The sequence below is a fragment of the Lactuca saligna genome, chromosome 4 (assembly GCF_052625555.1).
Source record: "Lactuca saligna cultivar CGN05327 chromosome 4, ASM5262555v1, whole genome shotgun sequence".
In the NCBI taxonomy this organism is placed as follows: domain Eukaryota; kingdom Viridiplantae; phylum Streptophyta; class Magnoliopsida; order Asterales; family Asteraceae; genus Lactuca; species Lactuca saligna.
The window spans coordinates 190,730,520-190,749,384 of record NC_136420.1 but is presented as its reverse complement, the minus strand read 5'-3'; the positions used below and the strand labels follow the sequence as shown (position 1 = coordinate 190,749,384).

General features: G+C 39.0%; 1 protein-coding gene across 3 annotated transcripts; it reads left to right on the top strand.

Moving 5' to 3' along the window:
* Positions 1 to 14,620: 14,620 nt before the first annotated feature.
* LOC145043191 (cysteine synthase-like) lies at positions 14,621 to 17,391 on the top strand. 3 transcript variants are annotated; one of them, XR_013680917.1, is made up of 11 exons: positions 14,621 to 14,924; positions 15,293 to 15,343; positions 15,421 to 15,530; positions 15,620 to 15,677; positions 15,775 to 16,038; positions 16,113 to 16,250; positions 16,426 to 16,477; positions 16,558 to 16,637; positions 16,851 to 16,921; positions 17,026 to 17,106; positions 17,221 to 17,278. XR_013680917.1 is itself a non-coding variant. In XM_078991762.1 (11 exons), the coding sequence occupies exons 2-11, from the start codon at positions 15,308 to 15,310 to the stop codon at positions 17,308 to 17,310; spliced, it is 969 nt and encodes a 322-aa protein (XP_078847888.1). In that variant the 5' UTR covers positions 14,623 to 14,924; positions 15,293 to 15,307; the 3' UTR covers positions 17,311 to 17,391. The 3 variants fall into 3 exon arrangements, 2 of the variants coding, with proteins under 2 accessions (XP_078847888.1, XP_078847890.1); XM_078991762.1 differs by having other exon boundaries at positions 14,623 to 14,924; positions 16,862 to 16,921; positions 17,221 to 17,391; XM_078991764.1 differs by having other exon boundaries at positions 14,623 to 15,015; positions 16,862 to 16,921; positions 17,221 to 17,391.
* The last annotated feature ends 1,474 nt before the right edge of the window (positions 17,392 to 18,865 follow it).

Genomic DNA, 18,865 nt, shown 5'->3' with positions numbered 1-18,865 from the left:
ATTCATCGAGTAGAATGGGATTGGGCACGTGGGTTTACTGACCGACTCGACGAGTCAGAGAGCTGACTCGCTGAGTTGGCACTATGTGAGGAAACCCTAAATCCTCGGGTTTATGACCTATTTAGGGGGCCTTAAGCCCTGATTTCCGCCTCACCAGCCACCTTACATCCTTGAGAGAAACCCTAATCGCCCAATTGAGCTAGAGATTGAAAGAGAAGCTAATCTTGTGATTTTTATGCACTTTTAAAGGAGAAGAGGAAATCATCAAAGCTTGCATCAAAAGGAGGCTTTGGATCTAGAGGGTCATCATGGTTTTGCTTCAATTGAAGGTAAAAAGATGCTAACCTGGTCATTTCTTTATGAGATCTTGGTTTAGGGAGTTTATTGGGTTTTCTCCCATCCTTTTTGTGTCATTTGAGCCCTTTGAACATGATTTGAGGTTAAAACCTCAGATCTGGATTGTAGGAGGTCTTGTGAGTCCAAAGACCCGAACTTAATTGAGTTAGAGATAAGGTCTTGTGCATCTAACCCTTGTTGGAGCTTGAATTGGCATTACGGAGTAAATATGTCATGCATGAACATAAAGATCGAAGCTTTATGTGACATTCGAGCCTTAGGATACTAGATCTAGAGTTTGGAGTGGTGGATATGACTTCAAATGTCTGAATAAGAATACAGACTGAATAGACTCACTGAGTCAATGAGCTGACTCGACGAGTCAGCTAGGGTTTTCCCCGATAAGTCCAGACATGGGTAATTCGACGAGTTAACGAGACAACTCAAGGAGTTAATTTGGGTTTTCGCGATGTTTTGAAGGAACAAGGGGGCTCGGCGAGTCACATATATGCACTCGGGGAGTTAGGTCAACATGGACAGTTCACTTGAGTGTTGACTAGTGTTAACTTTAGGGTTTGGTGAAGGCAGGGATTATGAGGACCATGGAGGGGTAAAATGGTCTTTACCAGTTCCAAGAGTTTGAGAGGTAGAATAACTTAGTTTATTTAGAGTCGTAATTTAAATTTTAATTAGAGATAATTATCTTATGTGATTAGGCGGAGGTTGGTTTGAGATTCGTGTACAATATTATTTACTTGCTTGCTTACGAGGTGAGTCTTCTCACTATACTTTACCTAGAGTGGTAATCTTGGTGTGATCGGAGCGTCTTATGTGTTATATTGATTATTGTGATATCCTACATTATGTCTTTGTGATTTGTGTTATGTATTATTCTGAGCTTACCGAGTTAGGACCAGAGGGTCCACCCGAGTTGTGGGACTAGAGGGTCCCACTGAGACACATTGACCAGAGGGTCTTATATGAGCATACCATGAGAGGCTAATGAGATTTGTGTGGTATTTTGGGGAACTCACTAAGCTTTGTGCTTACCGTGTTATGTGTTATGTGTTTCAGGTACTTCTCAGGATCACGCGAAGGCACCAACTTGATTGTACACACCGATATGAGACTATGTGGATGATTTTGGGATAATGACATGATTATTGTGGATTTGTGTTGACCCTTGAAACAATTATGTTTTTGAGAAATGTATTATGAGTTTTTACGTGTTTTAAAAATGAAATTTTTGTTTGAAAATTTTATAGTGTTACAAGTTGGTATCAGAGCCTTGGTTTGAGGGATTCAGATATATCTTCGGGTGTGTCTGGACTCAAACTGAGGATTTGAAAAAAAAATTCAAAATAAATAATTTTTTTCTAAAAATGAGAAAGAGTTTTAAAGAGAAAAACGAGTTAGAGCGGTGTGTACAGTCAGCCAGAACCCGAACGGTGATTTCCCAAAATACCCTTGCTTAATTGTTTTATGAGATATTTCTGTGATGTTAGGGATGCATGCTAGAGGATAGGCTAGGTATTTCATACTTAGGGCTAAAGTTGCATGATTTATGATGTCTTAGCCTAGGAGTTGCTGCTATATGATATTTGCTTTGAGTATATGTTGAATAAGAGTATTTAGCAGGAATCACTTAGAGATATAGTTATGGGTTGAGGGATAATCTAGGAGAGACGCCTACATGAGCATATGAGAGGTCTACTGAGAGGGTAGTCTGTTATTCGTGAGAGTTAGAGTACTTGTGAATTGGGATCCTAGGAGGAGGACTTGGGGTCACTACAAGTTGGTGTGGAAGGTAGTATTGGGCCCGTACTACTGAAAGCACCAGATCTGTATGCAACCCAAGTAAGAATCCTTTGGATGCTAAGGAACAAGTAGGGACGGGTGATCGAGTGTGAGTATGCTCGAGCGAGTCTCTGATGATTTTTGTGTTGTATTTCAGAGACATCATGGTGGGTACACGCCACAACCCTAGGAGCAGTAGGACTAGTGATGATGAGATTCGTAGGATGATTCACGAGGAGGTAGTCGTAGCCATTCGAGAGGTGATTCTTGAGATGTTTGGGTCTATTAAGTCCACACTGATTAAGAATTTTGATGAGCGATATGATGCTATTACTGAAGCGGATGCTACTACAGCCACCGCAACTGTCACCACAGCAAGGCCACAGGGAAGTGACTCGTTGTTGCTTTGGGAGTTAAGCAACACGAAGCCACTAGAGTTTGATGGGACACATGATCCGATTACTACCATGAGATTGGTCTCTCATATCGAGAGGTGTTTTTATACGTGTTCATGTCCTAATCATTTGAGGGTTCGGTTTGCACTAAACCAGCTTCGCGCGGGGGCGAAGGACTGGTGGAAGTTTGTGACTACTAGTTTTACTCCTGCAGACCATGCTGCAGTGACGTGGGATAGATTCACTCAGTTGTTTCGAGAAGATTATGTTCCCCCAGTGGAAAGGGAATGTTTGGCCCAATAATTTCTATCTCTCAAGTAGAAGACAGAGTCAGTGACTAAGATTACGAGGATGTTTCAAGACAGGGCGTTGTTTTGCCCTGAGCACGTGTCCACTGAGAAGACACGTGTGAACCGATATCTAAGCATATTGAGGAGGGATATACGAGATTTCATGGCGAACTCATCATACAGGACATTGTCTGAGCTTCAGAACAATGCCAGACGGAGGGAGATCGAGCTAGAGTTACAGACCAGGGAGAAGGAGGAGTCTTGGGGGTAGGGACCGGAGACCAGTGCAGTTGCAGCCGGTGACGAAGCAGGCTAAGCCAACTGATATGAGGACTGGAGGCCAAAAGGTCCGCACTTGTGGCAAGTGTGGGAAGAGTCACGAGGGACCGTGTCGAGCATGGATTTGCTACAAATGTGGAAAAGAAGGGCACATGGCGAAGGATTGCCCCAAGGGGTTTGCAGTTTGCTTTCACTGCCACCAGATCGGCCATCGGAAGGCTGAGTGTCCCTAGCTTCTTCAGGGAGCAGCATAGGGATCTGTATATGTTGCTTTACGTGCTACCAAGAGTCGGTCGGCGAAGGTCGAGACACTGAGGGTTCATGGGAGAGCCTTTCACCTAACAACGGAGGAGGTCCGCGCAGCACCTGACGTCGTAGCCGGTACGTATTTCCTTATTTATGTTATTTCGAGATATGTTGTGCTTATATTATGTTATGTATAGGTACTTTTCTTGTGAGGTTTGTACCTGCTTTGGTGTTATTTGACTCGAGTGCGAGTCGATCCTTCTTGTCTTTAGCTTTTAGTCGTTACATCAGTATCCGACGTGGGACGTTGAGTCGACCTCTGCGGGTTTCTATAGCCGATGAGCATTAGGTTTTTGCTACTAATATGATCCGGGGGTGTGTACTAGAGATTTTTGGTGTTGAGTTCCTGATAGACCTGGTACCGATCACGATGAGTAATGTTTGTGTCATAGTGGGCATGGACTAGTTGAGTCGGTTTGGAGCTGTGATCGACTGCGAGCATCAGATGGTAACCATACGAGACCCTACTGGGGGAGCGCTCATGATGTATAGTAAGGGTACCAGATCTGGGTCAGCTTTTTGCTCTGCTGCCAGAGCAAGACAGAGTCTACAGCAGGGTTGTAGGGGCTTTTTGGTGTACGTGATGGATATGCAGGTTGCTACAGAGAGACCGAGTTCTATCGCCGAGGTTCCAATAGTGTGCGAGTTTCCGAATGTTTTTCCTGAGGAGTTGTCGGGTATGACTCCTGAGATATAGGTGGAGTTCCGGATTGATTTGGTTCCGAGAGCAGCGCTTATTGCCAAGACACCTTATCACCTTGCGCCACCAGAGATGCAAGAGTTACCCTCACAGCTCCAGGAGCTGTTGGGGAAGGGTTTTATCAGACCGAGTAGCTCACCAAGGGGAGCACCGATCCTTTTTTTCAAGAAAAATGATGGTTCACATCAAATGTGTATTGATTATCGAGAGTTGAACAAGCTGGCGGTCAAGAACCGTTATCTACTACTGAGGATCGACGATCTGTTCGATCAGTTGCAGGGGGCATCTTGGTTTTCCAAGATTGATTTGAGATCTGGATATCATCAGACGAGAGTCTGCAAGGAGGATATCTAGAAGATGGCCTTTAGAAATTGTTATGGGCACTACGAGTTTGTGGTAATGCCTTCCAGACTCACCAACGCACAGGCAACGTTCATGGATCTCATGAACCGGGTGTGTAAGCCTGTGTTAGATCGATCAGTGATCGTGTTTATCGACGATATTTTGGTGTATTTGAGATCCATAGAGCAGCATGAGGCGCATCTTAGAGAGATTCTTGGAGTATTGAGGACGGAGAGGCTTTACATCAAATTCTCCAAGTGTGATTTTTGGTTACGAGAGGTCCAGTTCCTGGGATACCTCGTTAATCAAAATGAGATATTGGTCGACCTGGCCAAGATTGAGGTAGTTATAAGGTGGGAGGTGCCTAGATCCCGTTCCGAGATCAGGAGTTTTCTGGTTTTGGTCGGCTACTATCGGAGGTTTATCAGAGATTTCTCCAAGATTGTCGTTCCTCTCACCAGGTTGACCCGGAAGGGTTACTTGGGGTACCGAGCAGCAGGCCTCATTTGAGACCCTTCACTAGAGATTGTGTGAATCCCCAGTGTTAGACCTTCCCGAGGGAGTGGAGGACTTTATGATTTGTTGTGATACTTCTGTATCTAGGATGGGTACAATATGGATGCAGAGGGGGCGCGTGATAGCATATACATCGAGCCAGCTGAAGCCTCATTAGACGAGGTATCCCACCCACGACCTGGAGTTGGGGGCAATGGTGTTTGCCCTCAAGATCTGGCTCCACTACCTGTATGGAGTCTGGTGTACCATATATACGTACCATAAGAGCCTGAAGTACCTCCTGGATCAGCCCAACCTAAATATGAGGCAGAGGAGGTGGTTGGATGTAGTGAAGGACTATGACTATGAGATCTTATATCATCTGGGCAATGCTAATGTGGTAGATGACACCTTGAGCCATAGAGAAACGAGTGCTCCGATCCGAGATGTGTGCATGAGGATGACAATGATGACTCCAGTCTTAGATACCATTCGAGAGGCCCAGGTGGAGGCTGTGAGACCGGAGAACCGCAAGAGCGAGCGGGTGATTGGGTTGGTTTTTGAGTTTGAGATAGACAGTCGTGGGCTTATGAGTTTCCGATGGCAGATTTGGGTGCTCTATATAGGTGGAGCTCATCATGTATTAATGGAGGAGGCACATAGATCAAGATTCTCAATCCACTCGGGGGGCCACTAAGATTTATTTGGACCTGAAGAGAGATTACCGGTGGCCCTGCATGAAGAGGGACGTGGCACCGGAGACCACATGGCCCGTTACTTACTGGTGGCCCTGCATGAAGAGGGACGTGGCACCAGAGATCACATGGCCCATTACAGCCTCTAGAGATCCCCTAGTGGAAGTGGGAATAGATTTAGATGGATTTTATCACCAAGCTACCGAGGACCGCGTATGGGGTTGACGCGATATGGGCGATTACAGACTGGTTGACGAAGAGTGCTCACTTCCTCGCCATCAGTGAGAGCTCTTCTACAAAGAAATTGGCCGAGATTTATGTGAGAGTGGTGGTAGCACGACATGGAGTGCCGACCTTAATAGTGTTATATTGAGATGTGTGTTTTACTTCCAGATTCTCAAAGAAATTTCATGAGGAGTTGGGTATTAGGTTGCATTTTAGTACCGTGTACCACCCGCAGACAGACGGGCAGAGTGAGCGAACGATTCAGACTCTCGAGGACATGCTACGTGCATGTGTTATGGACTTCGGAGGAAGTTAGGACACCTATTTGCCCTTGGCTGAGTTTTGTTACAACAACAGTCACCATTCCGGTATTGGCATGCCTCCCTTCGAGCTCTTATATGGGAGGAAGTGTCAGACTCCCATCTTTTGGGGATGGGTAGGGAAGCAAGTGATGGGCGGTACTGAGATAGTGCTGAAGATAACCGAGCAGATTCAACAGTTCAGACAGAGGTTAATGACAGCCCAGAGTCGCCAGAAGAGTTATGCGGATCAGAGACGATCCGAGCTAGAATTCCAGGTTGGAGATTGTATCCTCCTAAAGGTATCCCCATGGGAAATGGGTGATCCGATTCAGGAAACAGGGTAAGTTGGGGCACTGATACATTGGTCCTTTCAGAGTGATCGCCAGAGTGGGTAAGGTAGCTTACTAGCTGGAGCTACCTGCAAAGTTGAGTCAGATTCATAACACCTTCCACGTGTCTCAGTTGAGGAAGTGTGTAGCCAATGAAACAGCGGTGGTACCATTAGAGGACATTCAGGTGGATGTGATCCTGAATTATATTGAGAGACCGATAATGATCTTGGATCAGAAAGTGAAGGTTCTGAGGAACGAAAAGGTGCCCCTGGTTCAGGTCCAGTGGCAACATCGGAATGGGTCCGAGTGGACTTGGAGGCCGGATTTCGAGATGCGCGGGCAATATCCAGAGTTATTTCCGGAGCATGACTTCGAGGGCGAAGTCTAATTCTAGTGGGGGAGAATTGTAACATCCCGACTCGCCGAGTTGGCACTGTGTGAGGAAACCCTAAATCCCCGGGTTTGTGACCTATTTAAGGGGCCTTAAACCCTCATTTCCGCCTCACCAGCCACCTTACATCCTTGAGAGAAACCCTAATCATCCACTTGAGCTAGAGAGTGAAAGAGAAGCTAATCTTGTGATTTTTAGTGCACTTTTAAAGGAGAAGAGATCATCAAAGCTTGGATCAAGAGGAGGCTTTAGATCTAGAGGTTCATCAGGGTTTTGCTTCAGTTGAAGATAAAAAGATGCTAACTTGATCATTTCCTTATGAGATATTGGTTTAGGGAGTTTCTAGGGTTTTCTCCCATCCTTTTTGTGTCATTTGAGCCCTTTGAGCATGATTTGAGGTTGAAACCTCAGATCTGGATTATAAGAGGTCTTATGAGTCCAAATACCCGAACTTTATTGAGCTAGAGATAAGGTATTGTGCATCTAACCCTTTTGGAGATTGAATTGGCATTATGGAGAAAATATGCCATGCATGAACGTAAAGATCGAAGCTTTATGTAACATTCGAGCCTTAGGAGACTAGATCTAGAGTTTGGAGTGGGGGATCTGACTTAAAACGTCTGAATAAGAATACAGACTGAATGGACTCGCCGAGTCAATGAACTGACTCGACGAGTCGGCTAGGGTTTTCCGTGATGATTCTGGACATGGGTAACTTCGCGAGTTGACGAGACCACTCGATGAGTTAAGTTGGGTTTTCACGATGTTCTGAAGGAACAAGGGGGACTCGATGAGTCACATAGATGCACTCAGCGAGTCATGTTAACATGGAGAGTTGACTTGAGTGTTGACTACTGTTGACTTTAGGGTTTGGTCAAGGTAGGGATTATGAGGACCATGAATGGGTAAAATGGTCTTTTACCCATTCCAAGAGTTTGATAGGGGGAATAACTTAGTTTATTAACAGTCGTAATTTAAATGTTAATTAGAGATAATTAACTTGTGTGATTAGGCGGAGGCTAGTTCGAGATTCATGTACGAGATTATTTACTTGCTTGCTTCTCATTATACTTTACCTAGAGTGGCAATATTGGTGTGACCGGAGGGTCTTATGTGTTATATTGAGTATTGTGATATCCTGCATTATGTCTTTGTGATTTGTGTTGTGTATTATTCTAAGGTTACTGATTTAGGACTGGAGGGTCCACCCAAGTTGTGGAACTGGAGGGTCCTACTGAGACGCATTGACCAGAGGGTCTTATACGAGCATAGTCGTGAGAGGCTAATGAGATATGTATGGTATTTTGGGGAACTCACTAAGCTTCGTGCTTACCGTGTTATGTGTTATGTGTTTCAGGTACTTCTCAGGATCACGGAAGGTACCAGCTTGATTGTACGCATCGATACGAGACTATGTGGATGATTCTAGGATAGTGACATTATTATTGTGGATTTGTGTTAACCCTTGAAACAATTATGTTTTTTAGAAATATATTATGAGTTTTTACATGTTTTAAAAATGAAAAATATGTTTGAAAAATTTACGGTGTTACAGGAAGGTTGTTTCAGTGGTGATGGTGGTTCCGACTAGAATACAAACTTAGACCATCATATGTGTTCTTGAAAATATCATTATATATTCATCAAGAACACAAATCATGACAGATCCATAGATTTTTTCCTTTTTAACCCTAAATCAAAATTAGAGGTTTTGGAGTTATGAAGGGTTTTCTGAAGATTTTAGGTTAAGTTTATCAAGACTCCAAAGATTTCAGGTTAAGTTCTAGTGTTTACTCATCGGTGGTCATTTTTGGAACACAAGAACCAAATTAAAAAACGAAAACGACAATAATTTTGATTTGCTTCACTATGAACAAGATTTTAGATCTTATGTTTTGGGCTAGTATTTGTTCATACCAAGAACACAAGAACACATTCATCTTAAGTTTTAGGTTTTATTTATTTGAGTTCTGGAGAACCTCCCACCTGCAAATCATTATTCCTAAAACAGGAGTTTGAGACCCATCACCTACTGTCACACCCCCAAACCAAGGATGGCGGAAACATCCGGGGGTGGAGGACTTCATGTACAGTATCACAACAACGAATATAATAGTGCTCAAAGTAAATACAACCACCATAAATATAATTGAAAAAGTTACTCCAAAGTATATGTTTACATGATTCAAAGTCAATTACATTATGATGACAAAGATAAATTGTTGACGGTTTAACGTCCCATCCTCAAAGCGATGAAGTTTTCCTGTTTCACTGATTTCCTGAGAATACAAGTAGTTTTGAAAAGTATCAACAATTAAGTTGGTGAGTTCATAAGAGTTTTGTTTGAAGTAGAAACCGTTTTCCTTGTAAAATCGATATAGTTTGATTTCCAGAAAATCCAATATTTTCTTAGTTAAGTGTGAATAGAAATATTCCTATATGATGCATTAATGAACCCTAGAATGACCCGTAGAGTTCCTCTATAATTGTCCAGTGTATATAAGTTATATAAGGTTTAAATTAGATAAAACGTTGAATATGATGGGTCTACCCTAGGTCCACAACCCAACGAGGAACAGGAGATGAGGCGGGCGCCACCAATTCTAGGTCAATCAAGACTAAATTCTTATATGACTCAAACATATACGCTCAGCGACTATAGTTGAAGTCTAACAATTCTAGATGAAATATAGTTTGATTTCATAATAACTATCTTAAGTGAACCTGGTACTTTGTATCGGTACACCCTTTTTTGTATAGAGACCCGACACTTTGTATTTGTACCCCTTTTTGTATAGAGACCCGGCACTTTGTATTTGTACCCCTTTTTGTATAGAGACCTGGCACTTTGTATTTGTACCCCTTTTTGTATATAAACCCGGCACTTTGTATTTGTACCCCTTTTTGTATAAATAAACCGGCACTTTGTATTTGTACCACTTTTTGTACGAGTATGTTATGTAAATGATCATAAACTATACCTATTATAGTTTATTAAAATGTTTGAAATGTATATGTACTCTAACTATACCTATTATAGTTTAGTATATTTCTTTGTGGTGTTTAAGAATCCCATTCTATGGAAGTCAAATGTATAGTACATTATAGCTATGTTTAACTTGTTTTGTCTTGTACTAATGATTATGATGGAGGATTCTTATAAATTCAGCAAGTAATTTCCTATTATATAATTATATCATAACAAGAAATACATGTAATATATGAAGTTATCAAAGTTTTAACACTTTGCTCAACATGTTACAAAGTGTTTTGATAGTTAGAAGCTGTTAATTAATTCTTAGTCTTTCAGCACTGTTTTAGAAAAATCATACGAAGTCAAAAACAAGATCCGTAAATTCTGAGAGTTCACAAAATGTGTCTAGTTTACTCATAATTTTTATCAAGATTTTTAATGACCTCAAATTTGGGTGAAAAAGTCCATAATCACAGACTGGTCCGGATTGGTGTTTGAAATGATAGGCAGTTTTGTAAAATTCACCATAAATTGTAGAAAAATCGTATGGAGATGTGCAAGTAGTCATTTTAAAGCTAAGAACTTGAACTATTTGCACCTTGTACAGTTTTGAAAAATAAAATGTTTAAGTTGTCCAAAACAGTCTGTGAATGGAGTTGAACTTTTCTGATAAAGGCTGTTAGAAAATTTTAGTTATGTTCTTGGTGTTTTAACTTGTATTCCCCCCCCCCCCCCCCTGAAAACTTGAGAAAACATGAAAATGTAGGGGTATGAACTCACCTTGAGTGATTTCAGTAGATAAGTGTTGAAGAAGAGAAGTGTTCAACCCAAGAACACTTGAAGATTCGAAGCTCTAACGCTAATATGATGGAGTTTGTGTAAGATATTCATGATTTGAGTAGAATGAAGTGAAATAATCATAAGGAGGATGAATTATACTTACTAAGAGTGGAAGAACACTTGAAAATCAGCCTTGAATCTCGAAATTGGAGTAGGAAAAGTTTGAGAGAAAAGTGGTGTTTGATACTTAGTGAAATGAGGGCAAATGAGAGAAATGAGGAGAGAGGATGTTTGTTCCAGCTCTAAAAACGTGGGAATGAGTGTAAATTGAGTGTGAGGGACATTGAAGTGACCTAGGTAAGGTGGGGAGGTGTGGTTAGTCAAAGAGTGGGTGTGGGGTGGTTGCTTGTGACATTGGATAAGGCAAAGTCAACACTCCACCTTTAATAATTCACCCACTTGATTTTTATTATTTAGATAATGATTTTCATCAAAATATGTTTAAATTATGAATATTTAGAGTTTATTATGTTAAAATATAATTTCTGGAGAAAATCCCGCTTTAAAATCACGAAAAACGGGCTTAAAATGTTAAAAATATCAAAAATGGGCTAAAAGTGACAAATTTCCGAATTCTGGCTGAGGTTCGGTCTTCTGATGCTGAACCGGAGAGAGGGAGGCAGAAACCGAGAGGGAAGAAGAGGGAGAGTAGGAACCGAGAGGGGAGAAAGGAGAGAGAGAGAGAGGGAACCGAGAGAGGAGAAGAGAGACCGAGAGAAGAGAAGAGAGAGCAGAGACCGAGAGGCGGGAAGAGAGAGCAGAGACCGAGAGGCGGATAGAGACAGAGAGGAGAGGAAGTGACAGAGAGGCGGAAGGCGAACAGAGAGTGCGAGAAGCGAACAGAGGCAGAGGCTCGGTCCTCGCGTGAAACAGCCAACAGAGGCTCGGTCCTCGCGTGCCACAGCCAACAGAGGCTCGATCCTCTCGTGCCACAGCCAACAGAGGCTCGGTCCTCGCCTAAGAAGCCTCTCTTCTTGGTTTCGGTTCCTAAAGCCTATTTTTCTCGTTTTCGCCCCGTTTTGAGCCGTTTTTGACCCGGTTAAGGGTCGGAATGACCCGAATGATTCCAAAAAGTTACGGGAAACTTTTGAGAGAGGTTTGGGAGAGATTTCTCACACTTGGAGAGATTTGGGAGAGATTTGACATTCTTGGAGAGATTTCTCATACAAAGAGATATTTGCGAGAGTTTTCACATACTTGGAGAGATTTGGGAGAGATTTGACATTCTTGGAGAGATTTCTCATACAGAGAGATATTTGAGAGAGATTTCACATACTTGGAGAGATTTGGAAGAGATTTGACATTCTTGGAGAGATTTCTCATACAAAGAGATATTTGAGAGAGATTTCACATACTTAGAGGGATTTGGGAGAGATTTGACATTCTTGGAGAGATTTCTAATACAGAGAGATTTCGCATACTTGGAGAGATTTGGGAGAGGTTTGACATAGAGAGAGATAGAGTGAAAACGATTGAGAGAGGTTCCATGTGGGATAGTTGTGAGTGTCCGGCATCGCAATGCATGGTTCGTGAACCCTGTTAAGCCTTGTTTAAGGATCTTACACACTCCCGATGAGTATACAACATTGTTTTATCGGTTTGGGCCGCCACGTACCACAGTTTTTAGGTTAAAGAGATCTAGTTGTACGTACTTTTCGATTTATGATTTCTTATCAGAATAGCGAGTTGTTTAGTAAATACTGAACGTAAGTCCTAGTACACAAGGGTTAGTTGAGCTGACCGGTTTGACTTGTTGACTTTATTTGACTTTGAATTGACCAGAATTTGACGGTTGTCACACCTACCTACAATTTTTTCTCGTCGGAAATCAAATTTGAGACTCATGTTTAATTTTTTGCTCATCGGAAAATCATATCTCACTAGAAATATATAAATTTGTCGACCACTGAAATTTCCGGCCGGTGTTGATGGCGGCGGTGGTAGTTATGATGGTTGCAGAGGACATTGGAGTTTAAAGGTGTATAGAGAGAGAGAGAGAGAGAGAGAGAGAGAGATTTTCTTTTATTTTTGTAGTTAGAAAATAACTAAATAAAAAAAAAAAACAAATGGAAAGGGTCAAATCCATCATTTTAAGAGTTTTTAAACTATTTTGGACCAAAACTACCACAAAATGAAAACTTTTGGACCACCGGTGCTAGTTAAAACTTGTTTGGGCCAAATTATCAAGGGAAAGTGACTTAGGAGGGTAACGACCTCTTATCCGTGTTCACATATAGCAACTTCTTCTTTTTTGTACATAATAAAGCAACTAACTTGTTTTAACTGTTTAAATTACGCAAATATTACCGGCTAATACCTGTTTTAACCGGTAACTCAAAGGGAAAATGACTTAGGAGGGTAACTACCTCTTATCCGTGTTCACATATTGGCAACTTCTTATTTTTTGTATATAAGAAAGCAACTAACTTGTTTTAACTGTGTAACATCCCAAAAATCATGACTAAAAATTTCGTTTTTAATTTAATACTAAAACTATAATTGTCAAACCATTAATTTAATACTCCGGCATTGGGCCCCGCCTGGCATCGAGCCCCGCTCGATATACATATTTGTCTCTCTTAGGCCCCGCCCGCTAAACACATACAATCATATAACATGCTGACACATAAAGAAACATACTCTACTGTATCCCTGTCCTAAGAAACATACTCTACTAATAATGAGATACGGAACATCGTTCGTACTCAGCTAGTGATGGGATATAGAACCTCGCCTACAATCACTTCTTTACCAGGCACATACAAGTACCACACAGACAACAAGTATAATCTAACATGCAAACATTCCTCGGGCACCCGCCCGACATCATACCTTGGTCTGGAATAACATACTAGCATACAATGCCTAAGGCTAACCCCCGGGTCTTCCTACTCATAGACTATATGGGCTGGCATTGTGGCCTTAGACCCATTCACACAGTGAGGAAACTCACCTTGCACTGCTGAAGCCCTGGCGGGAACTAGCTGAGTACGGACGAAGTTTTGTATCTCATTATTAGCAGAGTATGTTTCTTAGGACAGGGATACAGGAGAGTATGTTTCTTTATGTGTTAGCATGTTACATGATTGTATGTGTTTAACGGGCGGGGCCTGGAGACAGGCGGGGCCTAAGAGAGACATATATGTTACCGAGCAGGGCTCGATATCAGGCGGGGCCTGATGTCAGGCGAGGCCCGATGCTGGAGTATTATCTTAATGGTTTGACAATTATGGTTTTAGTATTAAATTAAAAACGAAATTTTTGGTCATGATTTTTGGGATGTTACACAGTTAAAACAAATTAGTTGCTTTCTTATGTACAAAAAATAAGAAGTTGCCAATATGTGAACACGGATAAAAGGTAGTTACCCTCCTAAGTCATTTTCCCTTTGAGTTACCGGTTAAAACATATATTAGTCGGTAATATTTGTGTAATTTAAACAGTTAAAACAATTAGTTGCTTTATTATGTACAAAAAATAAGAAGTTGTCAATATGTAAACACGGATAAAAGATAGTGACCCTCCTAAATCATTTTCCCAATTATCAATTTTAAACATGGAACATTCTTGCAATTTTGTCATACAAATTTGAGGGAAGCCTATTAACCCCATATAATTCTGTCACTCACCTAGAGAATCAATAAGATGAAGTTAGTTGTTTTATTATGTACAAAAAATAAGAAGTTGTCAATATGTAAACACGAATAAAAGACGGTGACTCTCCTAAATCATTTTCCTAATTATCAATTTTAAACATAGAACATTCTTGCAATTTTATTATACAAATTTGAGGGAAGCCTATTGACCCCATATATTTCTGTCACTCACCTAAAGAATCAATATGATGACTTCAATCTTTTATCTTATCTTAAAATTGTTTGGTCATTTATAAACAGGACAAAAAAACCATCTAATTCGTACAATTACTTTTGGATCAGAATTTTGGAACCATCGGCAGACGATTATCATCGTATCCTTTCGTTCGTCGCCCTTTATCTTTTGGTCATTTTGACCTCTCGGTCAAAAACCGGTTCAAGATCCATTCATGCTTTCCGGCCGGACTGGTACTGGTCCTCCGGCTACCGGCCATCATTTTTATAATCAAAGATTCAGTCCAAGATTTTGGAGTCACGCGCTTCAAAAGCCAGATAAAGTCAATCCCATTTCTAGCTTTCTACCTATCTCTGTTGCTTTTGTCCAACAATATTCTCATAAAATTTAAAAGGTACTATGTTTTACTTAGTTTTCGACTCATTCTCGACTGTAAACGTGTAATCCATTGATTAAATACCACAAAGGAACTGATTTTTCTTTAGGTATGGATTGTTCGACGTGTTCACTTTGACTTGTGTTGATTTTCTTTAGAACTCTGGGTAAATTCTATAGGAAAGATTGGGATTTTTCGATTCTGGTATTCTTATATGTTGTTTTGGCTACCGATTATTGTGGTTTTTTGATCGAAATTGTTTTGATGCTCTATTTTCTCTCGAACATGATAAATTTCTGGACTTTCTGTTTAGCTATTTGATTATCTATGACATTTCTGTGTTGTTGATCGAATTTGCTAACTTCTTTCCTCTGATCATCATTCAGTAACCTCAAAGAAACATGGAAGCCATCGGAATTGCAGAAGATGTAACCGAAGTAAACCAATTCCTTATAAATCTTACTCATTTAATTTCCATTAAATCGAATCACTTCAATCGTTTTAATCCCTGCAGTTAATAGGAAACACCCCAATGGTTTATCTTAACAAGATCGTGGATGGTTGTGGTGCTCGTATCGCTGCGAAATTAGAAACCATGGAACCCTGTTCCAGTGTAAAAGACAGGTCAATTTCCTTTCTTTTCGTTGACTCCATAGCTTTCTGTTATTTGTTTTGATTTGATCATTCTTCATTCTTTAAACTTGAACAAATAGGATTGCACTTAGTATGATAAAAGACGCAGAAGAGAAGGGTCTGATTACCCCTGGAAAGGTTACATGTGATTATATGAACATACTTTTACCTTTTTATGCAAGTTAATCTTGATTAAATTGTTAATAAGCCGATTAATGTTTTCTTGTTTATAAAGACTGTTCTTGTGGAGGCGACAAGTGGCAATACAGGGATAGGGTTGGCCTTCATTGCAGCAACTCGAGGTTACAAACTTATCATAGCAATGCCATCAACATACAGCATCGAAAGAAGAATTGTTATGCGAGCTTTTGGAGCTGAATTACGCATCATGGATGCATCCAAAGGCATCGAGGATTTTTTTCAAAAAGTGGAAGAAATAGTAGCGAAAACACCCAATAGCTACTTCCTTAAGCAATTTGACAACCCTGCAAACCCAAAGGTTAAAAAAGAAATTTCTTATGATATCTAGAAAAGGGTATTTTTGACTTTTTATGTGGAAATGTAACTTTGTAGATTCATTATGAAACAACGGGCCCGGAGATATGGGACGGGTCTAAAGGGAAAGTTGATGCTTTTGTTTCCGGCGTAGGGACGGGTGGTACTGTGACGGGTGTCGGGAAGTTTCTTAAGGAGAAAAATGTCAACATAAAGGTGAACAGTTGGACTAGAACCAGACTGATGTCAATAAGACAAAAATTATATTTTATATGTAGGACAGATGAATGTTAGTCTTGTCCGGTCTAATCAAGTCATGTCCCATTCAGTCTAGTCTGATGTAACAAAAGTAACTTTATTGTTTATCTGACGTGGCATGATTTGAATTTAGGTCTATGGTGTAGAGCCAGCCGAAAGTGCTATTCTAAATGGTGGAAAACCTGGTAAGAGTTTTTTTTTTTAACTACATTCGCCTTTTATGATATTTGAATGTGTTATAAATGGTGTTTATTATGTGTTTTAGGACCTCATAAGATCCAAGGAATTGGTGCTGGTGTTATTCCTGATGTTTTGGATGTTAGCATTCTTGATGAAGTTATAATGGTGAGCATGTAACTTGTTTATATGGCTAAATGCAAGAAATAGTGCACTTTTGTTTATTTAACTTTTTTTTTTTTTTTAAATTCAACATTGTACTTTGACAAATCTACCCGATCATATTGTTCTATTATTTCTTATTACGACATTGTATTTCTAAAAATTGCTTGTTATTCAGACGACATTGCTAAAATTATACTTGTTATCTCGTGCGTTTGGATTTTTTTCAGATATCTAGTGAAGAAGCAATTGAAACCGCTAAACTTCTTGCACTAAAAGAAGGTTTATTGGTATGTTCATAAAGAATATTACAAATTTATTCCTTCAAATCGTTTTTTTTTTGTACTTCAAGAAATAACAATATATTTTCATTTAATGTCTGCGACTCCGGTAGGTCGGAATTTCATCCGGGGCGGCAGCGGCGGCGGCAATCAGAATAGGGAAACGGCCGGAATATGCCGGAAAGCTCATTGTTGTAAGATAATCATTAATGTTTTTCAATTTGCCATTTCAAGATGTGTTTCTTTATTTTTCAAAAATAAGGTAACGTTTTTTTTTTCTTGAATTTAATTGTTTATAAAATGAGCAGGTGATTTTTCCGAGCTTTGGGGAGCGTTATTTGTCGACGGTTTTGTTTGATTCAGTGAGGGAAGAAGTAGAGAATATGCCGGTTGAGTGAGTCCTCGTTATTGTTTAATTTGATAAACGGATTAAAAACTTAAGATTATTGATCAATTCTTAATTTAACTTTTTTTAAGAATATCCTTGTAAATAGTTTCTTTTTTTGTTAAAGAATTTTGAACTTTAAAATGCTTATTAGGAAAAATATTTAAATATTTAAAAGAGTAACAATAATTTAAAATATTTAAAAGAGTAACAATAACTATTCTGGATATTGAGTTTATTCGCTATGAGAAATGTATTTAACAAAACATAACAAGGTGATAAGAATTATTTTAGTGTTTAGTTATTTAAAAATGATCAAAAGCTCAACACGGACGTCCTTATGTATTATTGATTTAACTACTTTTTACACAACAATTTGTTATTTGATAAAAAAAATTATGACAAGACCAATGAAAGAAAGATCAATTGATAATGACATTTGCAATCTATAAAAGTTTTATTCATAAGTTTTGGCTTGGAGTTTATAAATCATGGGTCTAGACTACATTTTCTTTTAAATTACTAGTTTGTACTATTGTAGCATTCTATTGTGTCGCTTATGATAAATAAACTATATTTGCATCTAAATTACTAGTTTGGAGTATTTTGGCATTCCATTGCGTCTCTTATGATAAAAAGAAAATAGAGTTTTGTATGTATTTGTACACATCAAAGGTCAGATGGGATTCTTACAGTTTGGGATCCAACGATTTAAAGAAATAAAATAAATAAAGTTTTGTTTATGGATAATTATGTCATTGTTGAAGGTTAGCAGATTTTGTTGAATTGGAAGATTTTTTTGTAATTAATTAATGTGTATGCGCCATAAGAACGACAGAGGAAAAAAGAGCTATGGAATCAATTAGTCATGCTCATGAATTCACACCCGAGTGACTTTATTACATTTGGTGACTTTAATGCCGACTTTATTATATTTGGTGACCTTAAACATCCTTTTCACAGGTGTTGCTAAATTGATACCTTTAGACATTATATATATATATATATATATATATATATATATATATATATATATATATATATATATATATATATATATAGGGTTAGGTTCATTTGAGACCACCTATATTTTGTGAGACCGTGAGACGCATTTTTTTATTTTTTATTTATTTATTTTTAGTTAATTCATGTTCCGAAAATAATATTTAAAAAAAGAATTTTTTGATTTTTCCATTTATTTTGCATTTTAAAATTATTTTTAGAATATGTACAGTGTAATATTCTATTTACAATATTTCACGTATTTTTCAAAAAAATAGAATTTTTTTTTTTTTTTAGTTAATTCAAGTTCCGAAAATAATATTTAAAAAAAGAATTTTAGATTTTTCCATTTATTTTGCATTTTAAAATTATTTTTTAGAATATGTCAGTATAATATTCTATTTAGAATATTTCACGTATTTTTCAAAAAAAAAAAACGGAATTTTTTTTATTTTTTTATTTATTTTTTATTTTTTTAGTTAATTCAAGTTCCGAAAATAATATTTAAAAAAAGAATTTTTGGATTTTTTCATTTATTTTGCATTTTAAAATTATTTTTAGATTTG

Coding starts and splice junctions, on each gene's coding strand:
- LOC145043191 (XM_078991762.1), top strand. CDS start 15,308: ATGGAAGCCATCGGAATTGCAGAAGATGTAACCGAA. Junction 16,039..16,112: donor ACAACCCTGCAAACCCAAAG/GTTAAAAAAGAA, acceptor GTAACTTTGTAG/ATTCATTATGAAACAACGGG. Junction 16,922..17,025: donor CACTAAAAGAAGGTTTATTG/GTATGTTCATAA, acceptor CGACTCCGGTAG/GTCGGAATTTCATCCGGGGC.